Source organism: Homalodisca vitripennis, chromosome 1 (assembly GCF_021130785.1).
Source record: "Homalodisca vitripennis isolate AUS2020 chromosome 1, UT_GWSS_2.1, whole genome shotgun sequence".
Lineage (NCBI taxonomy): Eukaryota > Metazoa > Arthropoda > Insecta > Hemiptera > Cicadellidae > Homalodisca > Homalodisca vitripennis.
In genome coordinates this window covers 86,620,747-86,642,783 of record NC_060207.1, presented here as the reverse complement: position 1 = coordinate 86,642,783, position 22,037 = coordinate 86,620,747, and the positions used below count along the sequence as shown (strand labels likewise).

The 22,037-nt window shown below is 33.3% G+C and overlaps 1 protein-coding gene across 1 annotated transcript in view; it reads left to right on the top strand.

Moving 5' to 3' along the window:
- The first annotated feature begins 19,518 nt into the window (after positions 1–19,518).
- LOC124366061 (amino acid transporter AVT1A-like) overlaps positions 19,519–22,037 on the top strand; it is a 34,104-nt gene continuing 31,585 nt past the window's right edge. The window contains exon 1 of the mRNA XM_046822274.1: positions 19,519–19,921. Coding sequence (XP_046678230.1) covers positions 19,802–19,921 — 120 coding nt within the window. The 5' untranslated portion in view covers positions 19,519–19,801. The remainder of the gene's footprint in view (positions 19,922–22,037) is intronic.

Genomic DNA, 22,037 nt, shown 5'->3' with positions numbered 1-22,037 from the left:
TTAATGGTCATGTGCAGTAAAGTACCTAAATCTCCATTAATGAATTTTAATTCAGAGGTTTTAGGATTAGTGGTTTTACAGTGAAATACTTCTGTATTTTTGTTAAAGTTTGTAATGAATGACCAAAATATAGTACAGTAGAACCCCTCATAACCGGCCACCACGGGACCGAGGCCATGACCGGATAAACCAACCTATTATAAAAACGATAATTTATACCTAATAATAATATGTAATTAATAAATATAGTCAAAAGTAGTGTTTAAGTCTCTTTTGAGATTATTTTTTATAAAAATACACATGTTTATAAAACGAATAAAACATTTATTGTATAAGAAAAAGTGGTTAAATAATTAACATAAAAATACAGTACATATTGTGAATTCAGATAACATAAATTAATGTTAAATAAAGATGGAGATATAAAAATTACTCACAATAAATTTGTTTTGAAGATTAAATTAGGCCTTATAATAGTCCGTAATTTTCTGCTGAACTTTGTTGTCCATTGTTTTTTTGAAGGCATAGTCTCTCCACTTTTTGAATAACATAACGTCAACAGCTGTTGACTTGTCCTGTTGCTCTATGTAGGCTAGTGATGTCTGAAGTGCATTTCTCGCCTCCTCATGGCTTATTTTATCTTCTTCCGAAGTGTCATCATCTGATTTTTCTGCTTCTTCATTTTCATACTCTTCTACAGCACTCTGCACGATTTGTTCATCACTTAGATATTCGTTTTCCAAATCATCATCACCAGTTACCCATTCCTGAACATCTTGATTTAAGATTTCTTCACCGCCAGTTAATGCTAACTTCGTCAGGTCATTTATAAGTTCTGCATTACAATTCTCTTGCTGCTCATCTGCTACCTGGATCAAATCTTTATTGACTGTGCCATTGACCAATTTCTCAATATCTGGCCAGGCCTTCCGCCAAGACTTGACAAATGTTGTACTGGGGATTTCATCATATGATTCAGCAGTCATGTAGATAACATCCTTTATGTTAATTTGCTTCCGAGCCGAGACGAAATCCACACCGTCAGTGTCCATTTTTCCTAAATCTCAGACAGAAGTTTGCGCCGATATCGCCTTTTCATACATTCGATTACACCCTGGTCCATAGGTTGGATAAGACTTGTGACATTGGCAAGTAGAAAAAAAATTTTATTCCGGGAGCATCTTCACACTCTAGTTCATGGGGATGGGTTCCAGCGTTATCAAGTACTAAAATAGCTTTTTCTGGCAACTTATGCTCTTTTAAGAATTTCTTGACTTTAGGAATGAATTCGTTTACGAACCAGTCAATAAAGATGTATGAATCCATCCATGCTGACTTCTGGGCACGATAAACCACAGGAAGAGAAGAAACATTAATGTGTTTGAAGGCTCTGGGTTTCTTGGATTTACCGATGACCAAAAGTGGGAGTTTATGCTCCCCAGATGCATTTGAACACAGGGCAACCGTTATACGCTCTTTGTTTAGTATAAACCCTGAAGCTGAACTTGAATACCCAACAGAGAATGTCTTTTGTGGCAAACGTTTGAAATTCAGCCCGGTCTCGTCGATGTTATAGACCTGATCTGGGACAAGCTTCTCTTGTTGTATCATCTTTTCCAGTTTGACCACAAATTCACTCGCCGATGGTGCATCTGCTGACATTTTCTCGCCGCAAATATTTACAAATGTAACTCCATGTCTTTAGCCAGCCATTACTGGCTACGAAATCAGTTTTTACTCCCAATTTTGTATGTAAAAACATAGCCTTCTCTTTTAAAACTGGTCCTGAAATAGGAGTGCCCCTTCTCTCTTGTAAAGACTAAAGCCACAAAGCGTCATCAACCATCTCATTGGAAGGTTTTCTCAAATACCGCCGTTCGGATAAATCCTTTTCACTCTCTATTTGTGTACAATAGTCCATCAAAGTTTTTCGATTACGACGCCAGTCATTAACCGTGTGTCATTAACCTTTCCCACGTTTAGTTCACTACATATTTTGGCCACTGATTCGCCTTTATCAATTTGTTCGATCGCATTAAGTTTTTGTTCCACTGTCACCACGTTACGTTTTCGTTTTGACGCACTCATTTTTCCTTTTTCAATACTGTACATAAAAACGACACTGCAACACAATACACAACACTTGACGAAACAAAACAATTGTACTGTACAAACCACACTGGAAATAATCAACGAACTGTTTAGAGGTTAAACCTACTAGCTCAACTGAGGACAACACAGCTACTGAAAAGTAAACACAAGTAAATGTAAACAAACAGATACACCAAGATAACGCACTAGTCGTGGGAGACTAGTGCGTGTAACTGCACGTCTGCAAGCCGTGGGAAATAAATTTCAATATTGGCTTCCGGGAAGTGGCCGGATAAACCGAGGCCGGATATAAGGGGTTCTACTGTATTATTTTCATGGAATCTACCAAATTTGGTTATAACTGGTCCAGAAAATATAATTTTATAAATAAAAAGATATAAAATTATGGTTAGTTGGTAACTGAGAGGAATTTCCCCAAAAGTTAATATTTTTTATTCAAATTGGATGGAGAATATAATAATATATACCCAGCTCATAATTTTGTTAACATCCTCTGAACAAGAGATATATTATTTCATTTTGATTCTTATCTCTGTGACAAAATCTACTTATCTATTTTAGATCATTTATGATTTTGAACACAATTAAGAATCCAGATGTATGGAATAGTCAACTAAGCTCAAATGCTAGAGAATGGAAAATCTTAATAATGAAATTGTTAATCAGATTTTAAATTGTTTATTTTGCCCATATTCAATCTAATAGTTTGTGTTGAACATGCCTTTATGGATCTACATCAAGCAAAATCTGAACAATAATCTATTTTTACACAAAAAAGCAATATGGATTATGCTTTGATTGAATAGTGTGGACTCATTAAAAACACATTTTCAAAAATTGAAATCAAGTTGTAACAATTAACTTTTCCTGGTAAGAACCGTGTTTATTATACACAAGGAGGAAAGGAGATGTATTGTGTGTCTTTTTTTATATCTTTCAACATAACTGCTTCAAATCCTGTTTTTTGTGTTCGCCCATGTGACAATATTTTTTTGTGAACCACCCACCTCACCTCACCATTCCTTCCACTAGCCAATGACTCTAGAGTATAGTAATTTTTCTATTTATTGGAGGGTTGTTTTTAAATAGGGGTCATATACAAATTTTTTTAAATAAAATTTTCAAATAAGTTAATTCAAATTCTAAATACGTTTATCTAATTTTCAAATAGCTTCCAAGTTTGTTTAAACATTTACAACACTCTTAAATTAAATGTAGAGTACTTGCCGCCTATTCCAATAACCAAGACCACACTCGTTTTTACAAAAGATCATTGTTGTAGTGATTTTGAGATGGATGAAAATCGCTTGTGCAAGGTTAGGTCAGTAGGGTAGGTGATCCAAAACATCTCAGTCAAAACATCTCCTTTCCACCTTGTGTATATTAAACATGGTTCTTACCAAGAAAAGTTAATTGTTGTAACTTAGTTTTAATTTTTGGAAATGTGTTTTTACTGAGTCCAGCTGTAATAACTCATGACTCGTTTGATCATCAAATAATTTTGACAAGCCTGAGTCAGCTGAAATTACAAATATATATATATATACAGTAGAGTCCCGTTAATCCGACCTAATTGGGACCGAGCCCTATTCGGATTATGTGATTGTTCGGATTAGCCAGAATTACAGAAAAATACTTTTTTAAACTTGAGAATGGGTCTATTTTGTTATAGAATTATCAACATTGTTTATTAAAACATGTTTTCTGACTGTTGCATTGTATTTCTTGACAAATAAACGTGTTTGTGAATACTAAGCACATTTACCGTATTTAGTGTGAGAGTTCTATTGTTAAGCAATGTGAGCGTACTGGATATTGTACGGGTCCACGCGTTCAATAGTTGTACGAAACTACGCGTCATCCAATAGACTCTCTTTAATGCGACAGAAGACAATAACTGAATTTATGTCTTTTAACAATTAATATTGTACTCAATAATAATATCAGTACTGTACGTCCAATTTTTGTTTGATTTCACTTCTTAATACAGTAATTTAACTCATACTTAACCTATAAGTTTCAATTTGGTACTGTATTTAACTTCATTATTTATGTACTGTACCGTATACACAATTTGTCTTAATAAAATACTGTATGTCTATCTAATTAAAGTTTTCTTTGTTTATGTACGAAATGATGCACCCATTTTCATTTTTTTTTTTTTATGTAATTAGTTCCTATAACTGTTCATTATCGTTATAAATAATTCCTCCTGGACCTGTTCGGATTAACCGACGTTCGGATTACACGTGTTCGGATTAGCGGGACTCCACTGTATATATATATATATATATATATTTTGGGCTTGTCAAAATTATTTACTGATCAAACGAGTCTCGAGTTATTTGTTAATGCTTGTTGTTATTTGCATTTACGAGTGTGCTTGTTGTTGAATACTACAGAGCTCGTCTAAATATTTCACCTAATTTATCTAAGAGACTTCTTTGGTTTGAGAGCAAAAGTTGATAATATGTATTATTCTTGATGGAAATAACAAGATCAGGGTGGAGTGCTAGTAGCTATGAAAATGGAAATATTTCTAAGATATATGAGTGACATAGAACATCAAAGTAGCGTTCGTATTACGTTGGAAAAAATACTGAGTGCAAAACAATTAAAAGTTTATTTGTCAAGATAGTTACAGGATTGGGATAAATCAATCTACTGTAGTAGCCAAGGCTGATTCATTCAAGGCTTAAACATTCCATATTCACTTTTCACCTTGTTTCCTTAACAATAACATAGAAAAACAAATAAAGAAAGAATTTATTTAAACAAAAATTCTTCAAAACATTGTCTTCTTCCACAGCTACAAGATTTCCTTCATATTTTTGATGTTCCTTCTCTTCTTATTATAGTGGTCTTCTCTACAATTCTTTCATGATTTGTTCACGTTATGCCTGAACTCACATCAGTTTTATTAGTTCCAGTAACAAGAAATGCTATTGATCACATATTGTAATATTGGAGATCTCCTTATTTTCAACAGAAGGTTTCCATTTCTTGTTGAATGTTTTATTAATGTAGTAATAATTTTGATGTTCAGTCACCGTTTAATATAGTGCTAACATAACATCGGGCTCATCTTCAGCCTAATTGCTATCAACAACTGTCGACATGCTACTTCCTACAAATCCAGTACAAGCAGTCCCAGGGATTTTACAATAAATTACTTGTATTTCCACACTAAAAGAAGGTTCTTTCATATAATTACCTCATGAAAATTCCAGCTTCAATTTTTATTGAATTTTGAGTTTAGCTCCAGTTCACCTTCCTTTTATTGCAACGTCAGGTATCTGACACTGTCTCAGACTTGACTCCTGAAATGTGAAGTGGTAGTCTCCCTACCACATCACCTATGTATATGTGTGTCTGATGTCGAAACGATTTAAATGCTTCATTTGAGCTTTTCCGTTGTCGACTTTCTTTAGATCTCTTCAGATGAACATGACTCCAGATTCCAGGAGTCGAGTCTGAGGCAGCTTGAGATACCATACACTGCAATAAAAAGAAAGTTAAACTGGAGCTTAACTAAAAATTAAATTGAATCAACCCTTCCTACCATAGCTACATTCATTTTTTACTCAAACATTTTCAGAAAATTTAATTTCTGAGATAAAAACTATTTCTTTAAAGCAATGTTTATATTGTTTAAAAGCTTTTTAACAGTGCAACACTTGTTTTTAAGTGTGTTTTTAAAATTGGACATACACACCCTAGCCTTATTTTTTACCGACACAATTTTTCGGTAGCATTTATTTCCTTAGTAATGCAGTATATTAATAACGCAACAAAAACAGCCCTACAGTTACATCCTTAATACTTCCATTGATGCTTCCAAACATGGGTGTAAGATAACAGACTGCAAATTAACAGGCAAAAAGTAAACCTTACTAAATCAAGGAAAAGTATAAAAGATTGGCAAACACAGAAAATGTATTTATTGCATTGACAATTTTTATCGTACAAACTAAACCTATTCCCTCAATTTTTCATAGTACTGCACACATGTATACATTTAAACATTTGCAAGATCAAATCCCAGGGTTGCAACACTGTTGCCAATATCAATACTAAGTGTGGATATAATCCATGAATTAATTAGTTTATTTCCATCAAGATTTTATAATATGTCCAGGAACAGAAAAGATACATGTTATAATTATTATTATACAAAAGGAACAAATAAAAGTAACTAAACATGTTTCTTATAATAAATTATTATCTTATCTGCCTGAGGAAAGGTTGCTAAGGAAATAGGTCTACATGGGCAATGTGGCTTGTGCATATACCCATAGAGTTGCTCAAGATAGAAACAATAATTACAATAATTATTCAAAAAAGGATGACTTTGAACTATTATTGTTTGATCTAATTGATCAAAGCCACAACCCCAAACTACAACCAATGACAATGTATATGTCTGGAGTCAGTGAAGGAGTGTGTCCGAGGGGAGAGGGAAGACGGAGCGGTAAACACTGTCCATAGTTGGTCGCTATCAGTGACTCTGCCTCCGATACAGTTATGTTAAAAATTGTTATTTATGCCTTTTATTCTTTTTTATGAAACTTGAAAGTGCAGAAAAAATATTAGTATTGTTTAAATTTGAAGAAATATTTCGATAAAAAATTGGCGAGATGTAAAAGCAATTAGTAGTTAAGATCAATTTATTCAATCTGAGAAATTGAATTCCAGTACTATTGGAATAGCGGGTATTATATCAATGTGGAACTGGAGAAAAGATGTTATTGGAGTTGTAAATAAAAAGTAGGAGATTCTTGACATAAAGTTGTCTAATGGTAAATATTTGGGTTTCTTTGTATAGTGTCATGTCAGTTGGGAATTGCCAGGACTTTTTAAATCCTATTTTTAATATAGATTTTTGAACAACATTGAGTGTTGTTTTAGTGTTGTCAAGTATTGTTTTGTATGCACCACCCCAAGCGATTATTCCAAAAGAGATCAGCGATTGGACATACTATTAGTAGACCAATCTGACTTCTCACCTGCCTAGAACATCATCACTCAGCTAACGAAATGCAAATATATATTTACTGAGGTTCTTTTTTGATAATTCTACGTGCTCTGTCCATTTTAACCGGCGGTCAAATGTAACACCTAGGAGTTTGTAATTAATCACATTTTCTATAGATGTATATCCACAAGTAATGTCAAGATAATTTGTCACAGCTGTGAATAACAAGATCTTGGAGAAAGTAATCTGATTTTTTAGACAGTGAGAGTGGGATGAATTTAGTTTTCAAAGAAATGAATGGTCAAAGAAAGAAAATTTTGATCAAACAATTTTTTTAGCATATGGAGATCTTTCTTAGCTTTTATTTGAGTTTCTTCCCATGTTTTTGAACAAACAAACAGTAAACTGTCATCTGCAACTAAGAAAATTTTACTCATTAAGTTCAATTTAGAGATATTGTTAATGTATATTAAAAATAAAATTGGCCCCAGAGTACTGCTCTGTATTACACCGTAGTTAACTGAAAGGGGTTCGTTCGCTCTCTACTCCAGAAATGGTCACATACTGTTGCCCCATTATTCAGATAACTTTGAAACCATGAGAGGGCCCTGTCTCATACCCATATCGCCTCCAACTTAACTAATAATTTACCTTTGTGGACAGAATCTAAAAATTTTTTTAATTTAAGAAAATTAGTGTAGCACGGTCATTACATGAGATGGCATCATTGATTTCTTTATTAACTTCAAATAAGGTAAGGTGGAAGGAATACCAAGAAAGTATTTATCAATAGGAAAAGGATCTTTATTATTTACCTTCCCAGATAATTCGCTTTTATACTCCAAAACAATATAACATTTCCTTCAATTTCACTCATCTTTGTTCGATAATATTGTCTTTTTACATTTTTTAAGGTTTGGTTCAGTTTTAATCTATATTTTCGGTAGTGATTTTGTTAAGTTTACATTAAAAGATGGCTTTTTTACTGATTTGCTTAGTTTGTCTTGAATTCAAATTGAGCGTATCAGATTGGGCGTTATCCATAGTTTTAATTTTTTTAAACAGGATGAAATATGTTTAAAAGGTGTATTGGATTTTTTAGTTGAACTTTGGATAAGTGAGCAACATTTTTGTGCGCAAGAACTGATATCGACACAACCTAAGACCGAACTCCAGTCTAAGTGAATATGATTGTCTGTGATTAGAGTACGATTAACGCAAGGGGGACAGCAGCGGCATTGTCAGTGATAGTGGCAGTAACAGTAAACGAGCTCCTCATGAGTCACCTGGATGGGGTGATCTCACGCCGCAGAGAGAAAGAGTGGGGATGGGAGGGGCCCCTCCTGTCAACTACAGATAGCCCCTGTATTTGAATAGTGGAATGAGCAGTCCGCACGTTCTCACTTGTATTCCTCTGGATTTAATTTAGTTCAGTACCACTGGCAAATCTATTAAAATGTATTACTGTATTTTCAGCTTATACACAGAGTTAAACCCCTTTCAGTAGTTTGGTACAGCATACATATATTTAAATTACTCTTTCAAGCTGAATGTTGCAGGATGCAGCACAATTAAATTGATTTCATTAAACCTTGATTTTACAACGTAATTAATGACAGGTAATTAATGTTGTCTACATACAAACAAACCAATACAATAGAGTATCGAAAGACCCAACAAGACGTAAAAAGTCTAATGTAACAAAGTAACCTCGTTACATACAGTGGCGTAGATAGAAAAAATTTTAGGGTGGATTAAACTTCCGGGAGGTTAAAAAGAGCCCTACTCGCAAAATTTAGAAGTTTGTTTCTTTACAAGCTAATTGTACTTTTTTAATTCGCTTGTTCACTCAAATTTGATTGTAATTATTCATGAATGCAAACATTTAAACTTTTCAAAATATTCGAGACTTGTGTTCTTAGCATAGTAGTTAAATAATGATCTTCGGGGACTCTAAAATACAAAAACAACCATTAAATTTGGATTTTTTTAAATTGAATCTTTCGTATTTTAAAATGTAAACCAATAACATTGTTTTGTAATATTATATCTGGTAAGTCAGGTAGTTGTGATTGATTTTGTCATATTTCTATAATTATGTTTGTGTACAACATTGCTCACAAGTTTAATTTTTAATCCACTTAGTTCCTAGTTCTTAACACATCTGTACTGTGATAACTCTTTATTACAGCTTTTGTAGCGTAATTATTAATTTATTTACTACCAATTAAGGACTCTATATTATAATATGTTGCTTTTGCTCTATTAATTTTAATAGCTTTCCAATAAAACAAAAAAATGTACAGCCTTTTAAGCCTATATGCAAAATATGATGAAATTATGACACTTAATTTGTTGTGCACCATCTCACATTTTGTCAAGTGTTTGGAGTTATAAAGAATGTTCAATATTATACACATGTACTCATTTCTCAAATAAAGTGGGTATTGCATCAAGACTTTATGTGAGGAAATATATATACCAGGTAAACCTAAATATACATTTTAGTACTTAACTTAAAATGTTTAGCTTAACTAAAAGAAAAACTGAATAAGAACATTTATAAATACACACATATATTTAAACACATATACTCATACATACAAATATAGATATATATTTTAACTAAGTTGTTAATCTAAATGCATTTAAATCAGTTCAATAAAATGAATTTATTTATATCTGTATTTTACTGTAATAAGATTTTTAATAAAATTACGCTTCTTAATAAATCATAACATTTATTTTCTCTGCTGATACATTGACTGGTAATTAGTAAAGCCTTATTTATTACTTAGGGAGGCTAGCAAAATTCCTTTTATGTGTGTGTGTCAGTTGACTGGTCATTAGTAAAGCCTTATTTATTACTTAGGGAGGCTAGCAAAATTCCTTTTATGTGTGTGTGTCAGTTGACTGGTCATTAGTAAAGCCTTATTTATTACTTAGGGAGGCTAGCAAAATTCCTTTTATGTGTGTGTGTCAGTTGACTGGTCATTAGTAAAGCCTTATTTATTACTTAGGGAGGCTAGCAAAATTCCTTTTATGTGTGTGTGTCAGTTGACTGGTCATTAGTAAAGCCTTATTTATTACTTAGGGAGGCTAGCAAAATTCCTTTTATGTGTGTGTGTGTCAGTTGACTGGTCATTAGTAAAGCCTTATTACTTAGGGAGGCTAGCAAAATTCCTTTTATGTGTGTGTGACAGTTGACTGGTCATTAGTAAAGCCTTATTACTTAGGGAGGCTAGCAAAATTCCTTTTATGTGTGTGTGTCAGTCCACGCTACTCTAGCTTGAGAACGAACTCACCTATAAACTTGAAATTTTTATGTTGGTGCTTGTCATTCCATGGGATTTGACCCAAGCATTAGCGATCATTTTTACACCAGTCTTATGGATAATCTTGATGACTATGAGAAAATCATAGACTAGATAAATTTGTAAATAAACTGAGTACAGTCACGTGCTACTTTAATATATGAGTAACCTATGTAATGAGCTTACTTTGTTGAATTTTTTGCGTTTTGTTGGGTCTCTCAATACTGCATATAATTGTCTGTATATCCGCAGGATATCACAAGAATGAAAGGACCTAAAAACTTAAGCCTGACACACAATATGAGGTCTAAAGTCTGTTACACAATATAATGTCTAGTGTACTTATATTTTATTTTAACTAGTTGCTGTATGTTTTCGTCTCAATACCTTAAGCTACCTTTGTATTTTTTATAACAGTAAGCTAAATAAGATTTTTTAACTTCAACCCTCATAAAGAAATGTTTGTAATAATTTCTGACTCAACCTAAATATACCTGTTAAAATGATTGTATACATACATGAACCCAATAAGCTTGTGAAATTTGTAGGCTAAAACAAATCAGTACAATATTGTGTTTCAAAGACTGTCTGCATCAGGCAGTTTTTGAGTTCTGTAACATTGGTTTGTAGTGAAAATTCTGTATTAGGAGGTGAATTTTTTGTTTCTCCTCCAAAAATGTGTCTCTCTATAATTAGGTGTAAATAATTAAATATGGTAACATTGAGACTTCAAGCCTGATTAACTTATTTCAATGTTCATTTAGTAAAGGCAATAGTTAGGGCCTAAAGCATTATTTATTGTATAATTGTGAATGTTATGTTGTTATAAACATCTTGATTCTTGAATAAATTTTATTAAACTTAAATATTGTTATCAAAACTATGTTTTTTAAAACACTTTGTTGCCTTATAAAAGTTTTCTAATCTCATTTTGGAACCAAATTTTATGTTAAATGGAAGCATTTCATAATATCCTTACTCTGGCTTGTGCTGGCTAGGTGTTGTCTCAGCTTTTGCCCAAGCACCAAGTACAACTGGTGGTTTGTCTTGCCACTTAAACCAATCTGTTATAAATTTTGTGTCAGACACACATTTTAGTCCTCGCTTTGCTTCTTCCTCTGTAGTCTGCCACAAATTCTTCCAACCCTCATCATTGATGTCTAGTAAATTGGCTCTCTCCTTCAGCTTCTCCCACGATGATGTTGTGAAAAAGATTACTGGCACTGAAGATTGTCTTACCAGGTCTAATCTGTTCGTTAAGACAGTGGTTTTTCTTAGCATTGACTCCAACACTGAATTAGTAGTTCCAGGGGTATCATCTGTTTCGAGCATTGCAACTCCTCTACGCATTGCTGCATGCTGCAGAGTGGTTTTCCCGAATGCTGGAGGTGCATATACTAGTTTATGTTCAGCTTGTGTGCACCCTTCACTAAGTAACTCTAGTGCGACATTCTCATTTTTAATTCTCTTGTTTGATGCTATACATTTATGCTTAGGATTTACTGGTTCAAATTTTTTCAATAGTGTGAGACGATTTCCTTCCACTATTTTTTTTATAGGTTCATCATTGCATATTGCAAAATCAGTCTCTGTTGAGCTGAAAGTTGTGCTGGCAGCCATTGTGAGCTGGTATGCTTGATCTGATGGATGGTCTATGTGTTCATCTCTTCTTAACTGTTCTTCCTTAATTACGCCTTCCCTTGGTGCCGCAATGCTACATGAAGATATTGCAAAATCTGAAATTAAGACATTTCCTTGCTCTATCAACATGCATCTGTAACAATTCTCTGATCCTAGGTGATATGTGGGTTCTACCATACTAGACATAGCTTCTGCCCATTTTCTTTGTTGTTGTGCTAATCCAATTTTGTAAGCTCGCCTACACTGCCTAGTAGTGTACACTTCTGAAATCACACATCTTAGGTTGAGTTTTGCTTCAAAAACTTCTTTTGCATACAGGGAATAGTCAAAGTTTTCTTTTGCTCCGTGGTATTCTGGGAACCGGTGTCTAAACTCATTTTCCGATGAATGAGTCACAAACTCCTTGACATCACTCTCATTATTGAATGGTGTAAATGATCCTACTTTGTTATAACCTATCATATTCTGTGGAATTAATATACTGATACTGAGTATTGACAACAAATTTTATATGCTGTATTTAGCTGAGAGGTTTTCTAACCTATACTATCACATACATTGGTTTTACGTTACGTACCCTACAGTTTATACATATTTGATAAATTAACCAAATGAATAGCTAACAATATTTTTTTCTTTGATATTATGTTATTAACTTCTACTTCATAGAGTTTAAAATAGAGCTAAACATAAATTTTTAATCAATGGAAAAAACCATTTAGGCTATTTATTAGGGTGTTCCTTATTACCAGTGTGAAACTAATTCAGTTCACGTTCAACTAAAGCATTTCACAAATAATATTGACCTATACAATAACACTTTTCCATTCATAATATTGATTTTGTGTCCCATTTCAAAACTATTTTCACTTTAGTTTAAAAGTATTGCATTAAAAATGACAGCAATGGTAATACGCTATTGGTGTATGACAGAGTCAGTATCAACATTCCATATAGGCTATTTATGTTTAAAAAATTTTTTCACATTCTAGGACTAACGAACATCATACTCTTCGCTCTCCCAGAAAAATACACAACACACTTGTTATTCAATAATAAAATACATTGCAACAGTCATTAATGCTTGTTATCATGACCGCCAAACAGTAACAGCATCTTATCAGCAAAGTAGCTATATCATATCACTTCCAACTCTACCGAACCACAAGGTTATGTTACGCCTTTGACTCAACTACGTCAACTATAGTACGAGACATTAATTTGAAGAGTGGTTGTGGTGCTGTGTTCCCAGCTTTAAACGGAAGAATAACTAGTGATTCCATAACTACTGAGTAAATTCAACAATCGAGTGATTACTGCTCATACTGCTTCTCTTGTATCTTCCTGAATCCTTTACTATCACGATTTACATTAACACGTGTCTACACTATGACACAGAACGTGGGCAAAAATAATAATAAAATAAAAACATGCAGAATAATCGAACAGAAATTTATGTAAAACAACCGGAATGAATCGAGACGCACCTTAGGGAAAATCCCGGTTTCCTAGGTAGAAACGTTAGAAATAAACAGTAAACCTACTCGAAATAGGATCGTTTTCCCTTAAGTCCATTACCCAAAGCATACATCCCATAGAGACGCCGCTAACCCCACAAAATCCTTTGCACACACTCATTTAATATTGCATTAGTGTTTCTTCAGTAGCCTATTCAATATGAGTGTCATGCTTATCTTAGTTTTAAGTTGGGCATTTTATCGGAATCATTTCTTTAAATTATTGTTCAAATACGTGTCCGATCTCTTTGGGAACTCTAAAAATAATAAATAAACACTTATTTAGAGAACATGATGTATAATGTATTAAAAAAAACTACAAAAGTCATAATTGTAAATGTTTTTTTTTTTAATATTAAATGAAGGTCATGGTTTGCTTTCCAACGTGTCCCGGCTAACATTTTGCTATATTTGTGTAGCATAAATTATGTACACTGTGAGTGAATTTTAATTAATTGCGCATAAGTACGCATTAAAAAAAATAAATACATAGAAACGAAAATATTGTATAAAATTTTTTTATGAACACATTTCTCAGGCGTGTTTAAAATCTTGATAGCATCAAAAACTTATTTTGAAGAATTTGTTATAAATTAAGTAGTTTGATTTTTAAGTGGACTTCCATGGCAGCTCTTGTCGTTGGTTTTACTAGCAAATATTCTTTAGAACGAACTCTGATAATTCCAGTGTGTTTATATCATCATTTTTGCCTTTGTGATTGGTGGTTAGGAACCCTACTATAAAGGATGAACTATTGGTTTCTCAAAATCCTCGATCATCACGTACGCCCTCCATGGTATATCCGGCCAAAAAATTCTGTTTGTTAAGGGATCCAGACGTTACTCTAGATGAAAATAATAGGAATGAATGAAATAGCGAGTTTGCCAAGCAAATTATTAAATATAGACGAAAATAGTATTGAAATATCTTTTACAACTTAGTTTCACGATATTTGATGGCAAAATGTTCAACTCGTTAACCGAGACTACATCTACCTAAGATGTTACATTTCTGGGGTTCGTTCAAAGAAATTCGACCGCCTCGATAAAATACTAGTAAAAAGGTTAATTCAATTGCCTCAAATTAGGCTTATCTGCACTGCACTGTTATATTATATCCATTGAGTGATTTATCCACGTTCGTTATCAACTCCCAATAAGAAAATGGCAAGTGTGATCTGAAGATAATGAAGTAATAATCCAAAATAAAAATACAGAGATAATTCAGAGGTAAAATGTGGTTGATTGTGGATTAACCGAAGCCAGAGTTGGGAAACTCATTCCGATGGGCAGTACACAGACAGGCGATATTTTTAGAACTCTAATTTGCTTTCATAAATAACTAACGTTAATGCAGAGTTAATTACCAGAATATAAGCAGTTTTGCTATGAATTTAAAGTGGTTTCGACATAACAAATTCAGAGCTGATACGGCAAAGATAGTCGTGAGTTCTATATCCATAGTTTTACATGCGTCCAATCATTCATAAACGATCGATTTATGAGCCTGAGATGATTTATGTTGATTTGCTTCGAATTGTGCAGTTTTTAGAAGAAGCTACTCGTTGAAATAAAAATTTCAAAATATATTGCAAAGGTTACTTCATGAAGACTTTGCGGGAGAATTAGAACCAGGATATTTAATTTGATAATAATCACATCAGGTCCTTTAGTAATCAGTTAGAGACGTGTTCCAAAAAATATATCGACAATATCTTAAGGAGATGTTTAAATTATTTTTCTAGGTAATGTACTCATGCCTGACACACAAAAAAAAACGCAATGAGAGTTCGTTGTTGAATTGTATGACCAACATATATTTTTAAATATCATTAATGATGGTCAATATGATTCTTTATTGAGCTAATGGTGGGTCCCAAGTTACACTGCTCTGTCTTTTTATGTGTATAAAAGTGTATAATAACTAATAATGTGTTTTATTGTTCCAGATTGACTAAAATGGATGGAATAAAGAAAGAAAAGAACTTAAAAAAGAGAAAATATAAAGACTTTGATCATGAACAAATGGAAAAAAGCACTTACGGAAGTTGGAAAAGGCATGTCCTTTCGTAAAGCTGCTGAAAAGTTTGGTGTGTCGAAGTCAACTTTTAAACCGATACAAAAATGAAAAAAAAAACACTGGGAAGGTTGGCCGTCCATATGTGTTTGATCAAGAAAGTGAGGAAGTAATAGCAGAGTGTATATAGCTTTTGGCTGGAGATTGGTGATTTCCCTTTACCATTTTTGATATTCGACTAGTTGTGAAAATCATTTTTGGACAGGCAAGGTGTAAGTGAAAGACGCTTTCAGAACAACATGCCAGGCAGAGATTGGGCTATTTCTTTTGTTAAAAGATATTCAAATACCCTGACAAAAACGCTTATGTCAAAATGTTAAAAGATCCAGAGCAGGTGTGAATGCTGAAAACAGTGAATCAGTACTTTGATGAACTTACAGCAACACTAAAAGACGTGGACCCTCATCTAATTGTTAATTATGATGAAACAAACTTGACAGATGACCCGGGAAGAAAAAATGTTATAGTACGGCGTGGAATACGCCACCGCGAGAGGATAATTGATTCGTCAAAGTCCAGTACCTCAGTTATGTTCAGTGCGGCTTCAGATGGAAGCTTATTACCACCATACATAGTGTATATAAAGCAGAGAACTTATATAGCTCTTGGTGTGAAAATGGGCCAAAAGGTACTGTGTACAACAGATCAAAAAAGTGGTTGGTTCACTATGGAAATTTTTGAAGATTGGTTTAAAACAATAGTTTTACCCTACTTCAAAAACTTCAAAGACAGTCCTAAAGTTCTGATGGGAGACAATTTGGCGAGTCATGTTTCGCCTTGGGTTATTGATGAGTGTGTAAAGAACAAAATAAGATTTGTTTTTCTACCACCTAACAGCACACAGGTATTTGCCAGCCGCTTGACGTAGCATTTTTCAAAACCCCCTAAAGGTGAAGTGGAGAGAGGTTTTGGATGAATGGAAGAGCAAAAATCGTGGAGGAGTTTCAAAAGATGTTTTACCCTCGTCTACTGAATAAATGTTTAGTTTCTATGGGCCAGGAAGCAACTGTCAACAATGTGTTAAGTCAGGTTTCAAAGGCATCAGGTGTGTTGTTCCTTTGAACAGAGAATCAGGTTTTTAAAGAGGTTGGCTAAGAAAAAAAGAGCCGCAATCTAAAGACAGTGCAATCAGTGGTTCTAATCACTCTGTCATTGTAAACAGCTTTGAAGCTTACCTTGAAGAGGCACGAAAAAGTGAAACAACTCCACTAAGAAAACAAAAGAAGAAAAAAATTGATGTTGCTCCAGGAAAAAGTGTGATCCAGGATGACTTAAATAAGAACTCTAGTGAACCTGAAACAACAGAAGCAAAAACTACTAGACCAATCAAGAGAAAAAAGCCTACAGCTGAAGAATCCAGTGACGAGGATTCGGATGGACACTATTCTCTTCATGATATGTCTGATGAGATGCGCTTTTCCTCTGAGGATGAAGATGTCAGCGAAGAAAAGCAGCTTGAAAAGACCAGGTTGTAGTGGTGCGCTGCCTAAAAAAACTGCAAGATCTCACTCTTGATTCTTTCGTAGTGGTTTGAAGTGTTTGTATTATGACAAGGGAACTAAAAAGGAAAGTGTAAAAAAGTTTATCGGCAAGGTTTTATCTGTTAAAAACTCTGATGTTGAAGTAAAGTTTTTTAGAAGATCGACCAAAGCCATGAATGTGTATATTTTTCCAGAAAATCGATGACATTATGGACCGTGGATTTCTCACAGATCTTGGAGGAAGTTAAGCCCATCAATGTGTCGAGGGGAAGATATATTTTTCCATATGAAATGGACTAAGTATATAGTTTTAATTCCATGTGTACTATGGAACACTTTGTTTTTTTTCAAATTTAAAATAATTATGTATTTCACACTTGAGTCTTAATTTATTTTTTCCACACGTTCTTTGTTCGTTTCATTTTTTTCCCAATGAGGGAAAATATAGTACTTCATTACTTACACCATTAACATACTGTAAAATTGGTTGAATCAATGTTATTTTAGCATGAACAATGTTTACCACAAAGTTCTCAGTCCCAAGTTAGCCTGCAGAGACCTTAACAACTCTTTAACACAGAATTTATATGACTGTCCCAAGTTAGCCAACCTTCAAGGGTAACTTGGGACACAATGTTTTTAATTTTTTTTTTGTCAACCTGGGTAATTTAGCAAAAATTTGAAAATGTTTTTTAAAAGTTCTAACTAAGACCTAAGTTTTACATGAGAAAGCAAAACTTTCCACTAAATTAAGAGTAGTAGACATAAAACGGCGGAAAAGTTGAAAACTGTCCCAAGTTAGCCTGTTTGACGGTATATAAATTTATGCCGACTTTAAGGGTGTTTTGACTGACTGTGCACGTCGCATAGCTTCATACTGGGAATTAGCTTATATGACATGTGGCAACGCCGACGGGTGAGGGAGTAAGTAGAGTGCGGTAAGTATATCTTTACTACATCTTCAATAGGAACAATTAGACAATAAAGAAATAATAATTCTTGTTATTGTAACTTTATTGAATAGTATTGGTTAGCTTCAAATCTCGAGAATATACTTTTTTAATGTAGAGTAATATTGGGATGGTGCAAGCTCCGTCAATCCCCTTACGTACGTCATTGGATAGGTCAAGAATCAAGAAGATTTGTTTGCCATTTAATAAAACAGGTTTACAATAGACATTGTCATAACTAAAATTATGTTTTACATTTTAAATCTCTAACTCATCTTTATTAAAAGTCAGATATTAATTAATTGTATAAAAAGCCTTTTACTGAAGCCAGTTAGACATAACTATGTTAAATTTCCTGAATAGTAACTGTTTTACAGATTCTGGTAATTTTTTTGAACAGCAATGCAAGGTTTGCTAAGATTTTCTTTTTTGTGTTGTATTATGATTATGTATTAAGCATTGATCATAAAAGCAATCAAGATTATTAGAACAATAACTTCAAGATTTATATAAATACATGCCACAGTCATTGTTTTAAAATAAAGGAAAACTTGTCTCTTTACAACAAGGCCGGAAATTATTATTGAACCTTAACTGCAATCACCAAGGTACTTAGTGACGTCCACTATATTGTACTATGAAGCAATCTAGTATTTAAGGTTTCCAATTCAAAGTAAAATTAGTTTATGAGTAATATCGTTGACCGGAAAAGCCAATAATCCAATGAGAGCACTTTCAATGCTGTCCTTCATTGCTAGTGGTGAACGAAGCATGTCTCTCGATATAGTACATATCAGGTAGCAAGAAAATTCTAGAGGGTAAGATTAACATTAAGGCAATTAGAGTTTTATTTAGACGATAATTCTTCGTATAGACTGACAATAAAAATACGTTTCCACAGAAAACACCGTTATTTTAAAATCATCCATACTACAGTAAATCGAAAAGAATTTTTGAAAGGGTAGTAATAATCAATAATTTCAATGTTAACTGGATATTAATGACACATTAGTGAATGATAAGGTAAACAAAAACAAGATTTATTGGAAGTACCAGTTCGCAATAAAAGTGACAATGAGCACAGTTTACATAATACAATTTTAGAAATACAGCTCATTCTTGCTATTAATTGTCAACAATAAACAAATAAGACAACCCACTTGAATCGCATATGGACATATAAAGCCGCATAAGTATGGTAGAGCGTGTTGAATGTATACCGCACATTGTCAATCTCGACATTATCTAAAACTGTGTAGTTTGGCTGGACCAAGTATGTTAGATTTCATAGGCTTCTAGACTCAAATAAACAATTACTGCGACATTTTAGATATATACAGAATGCAGTTTTAGATATGTGTTTTTATACTTGGAAACAAAGCTAACTGTGAAGTTTTATCGCTGTATTACGCTCTGGAACAGCTGAAATATCACCTGATTACTAAGAGTAAAAGTCAAATATTCAGGTTATCCACGGAATGTCATTATTTATTCTTTTTTTGTAATGTATATAGCTAACATGCTAACATTAGGTTAACCTTAAACCCTTAAAAATTTGTTTTGATTTTGTGTATACTCTCTGTAATAAGTTAATTTATTTCCAACATTACCATGAAAAAATCCTTATGATTGCAACCCGATGACAGTTCTTATTGTATTACGTAATACACACGCTGTCTTTCCTATCTAGTTACCGATCTGACAGCCAAACAATAAATAACACTTACTGTTTTCAATGAGTATTTCCCGTGAGGGATCCGTTGGATATCAATCCACGAGTTCTTCAAGAGATCCGATTTGGACTAGGGTTTCTAGTGACCCTGAAGGAGACAGATTTTCGTATGGAGGTTCGATTGTAAGTAGTCTTTTGCTCTTTGTTTATGCAGGTTAATGTTATACTGGTGGGCTCATAATTATGTAACACAAATACCTAGCCTATAGCTTATGCTCAAACTTACGTTATAAATTGTTTAGACATAATAATGTAAGGGTACCTGGTTTTTTTATATTCATATTATCAGATAGCAAAATATCACATAATTACATAATCAGCCAATAGGCTACTGATAATCATTTGAACAATAACTAAAATTATTTGTACCAACAGTAAACAAATTTTCAGACAGTAAGTAGGAGCTTATATTTTATTAACCGGGATCAACAACAAACAAAATCTGTGGAGTAAATACTAAAAATTGAGATATTGGTGTTTGGAACTTGGTAATTCTAAGCAATATATGGGTCAACCTCGATTTTTCTCATATTACAATATAATGTTCCAATAGTCAATTAGAAAAGGAAATGACTAGAATTTCTTGCCGGAAAGCAGTTATAGGGAGCAGGCAACTCATATTACAATATAATGTTCCAATAGTCAATTAGAAAAGGAAATGACTCGAATTTCTTGCTAGAAAGCAGTTATAGGGAGCAGGCAACCGCGAGAATTACCTATTAGTGATCAGGGGCACTGACGTGATCTGGGCTTCAAATTTGGAACTACTCGAGTTAATTTTTTTCCTAAAAGAGCAAGCAGCGCGAAGCGCTGCGCAGCGGGCAAGCATCGTGTGTGATCTTCGTCTATACTGAATTGATTCAGGCCAAAGGAATGACACAGATTCCTTTACCAGATTTTTACGGAGATTTTGTATTGGGCGGATTATATTGGTTTACTTTGCTTTCCAGCATGTAATTATGTGTTTAAAATTGTTTTACATACATTACCTACATTATATTGTAATATGTAATAACAATTTATCAGAAATTTTTAATAAAAAAAAGGATCACGCACGATGCCTGCCCGCTGCGCGCTGCTTGCTCTTTTAGAAAAAAAAATTAACTCGAGTAGTTCCAAATTTGAAGCCCAGATCACGTCAGTGCCCCTGATCACTAATAGGTAACTCTAAGCAATATATGACCGTCTGGCTGGCGGTTGCCTGCTCCCTATAACTGCTTTCCGGCAAGAAATTCTAGTCATTTCCTATTCTAATTGACTATTGGAACATTATATTGTAATATGAGAAAAATCGAGGTTGACCCATATATTGCTTAGAATTACCTGGAACTTAAGTAAAGCAACGAGTGGCAAGAGTGTCAAAAGACATTTCACGTTATAAACCTATTGCTATCATCCTCCTAAGAAAAACAGTGTAATCCTGAGATTTCAAGGGATGAAAATGATGAATAACGAAGTTATAGAACATTAAAATTAGTGCTGCAGCATAATAAGCGGCCACCACGACAATTAAATCAACTATCGATTATAAATATCTAAACTATTGAATATATATTAAAACATTTGATCTATAGATATTTATAACCAAGAATTGCTATCCGTTTTTATTTTAGAGGGAAACAATATTGTTTAATACAATCTTCAAACTCTGTAACGTAATTCGTTTCTGCATTATTGTTCCAAATTAATTCAAACAAATTACAATTATGTGTATGGTATTTACAGTAACGACCAGCAGCCGCAAGTACAATGCCGATGTACGTATGTTATTTGTGTCACAACAAGGTATCAGACACATTTATTCTTTAAAATAGTAAAAAGTAACTAAATATTAATATTACACTATTTTGTTTTATACATTTCATAAATATACAATTATAGTTTTGTATTCATCACTAAATTATCACTTTTTAAGATATAAAAACAGTTGAATTATTAATACTGTAATTTGTAATATCCATAACGTAATTTTGTTTCAGTAGATATATTGGGGATTTGTTACTTGTGAATATTGATGATTCGATAATCATGAATATCGATGATTCAATTGTTTTGGTAGCAGCGTGGTGGTTATCGCTGTAGTCTAAAACTGAATCTAGGATCATAACACATCAAATCATCTACAAAAAATTAAAAATTGTCAACAACCTCTCAGATTTTGATGAAACTTGGAGGTTATGATCTTCCTACTAAGATATGAAAACATTCCAAGTTTCAACTATTTATCACAAACTGTTAT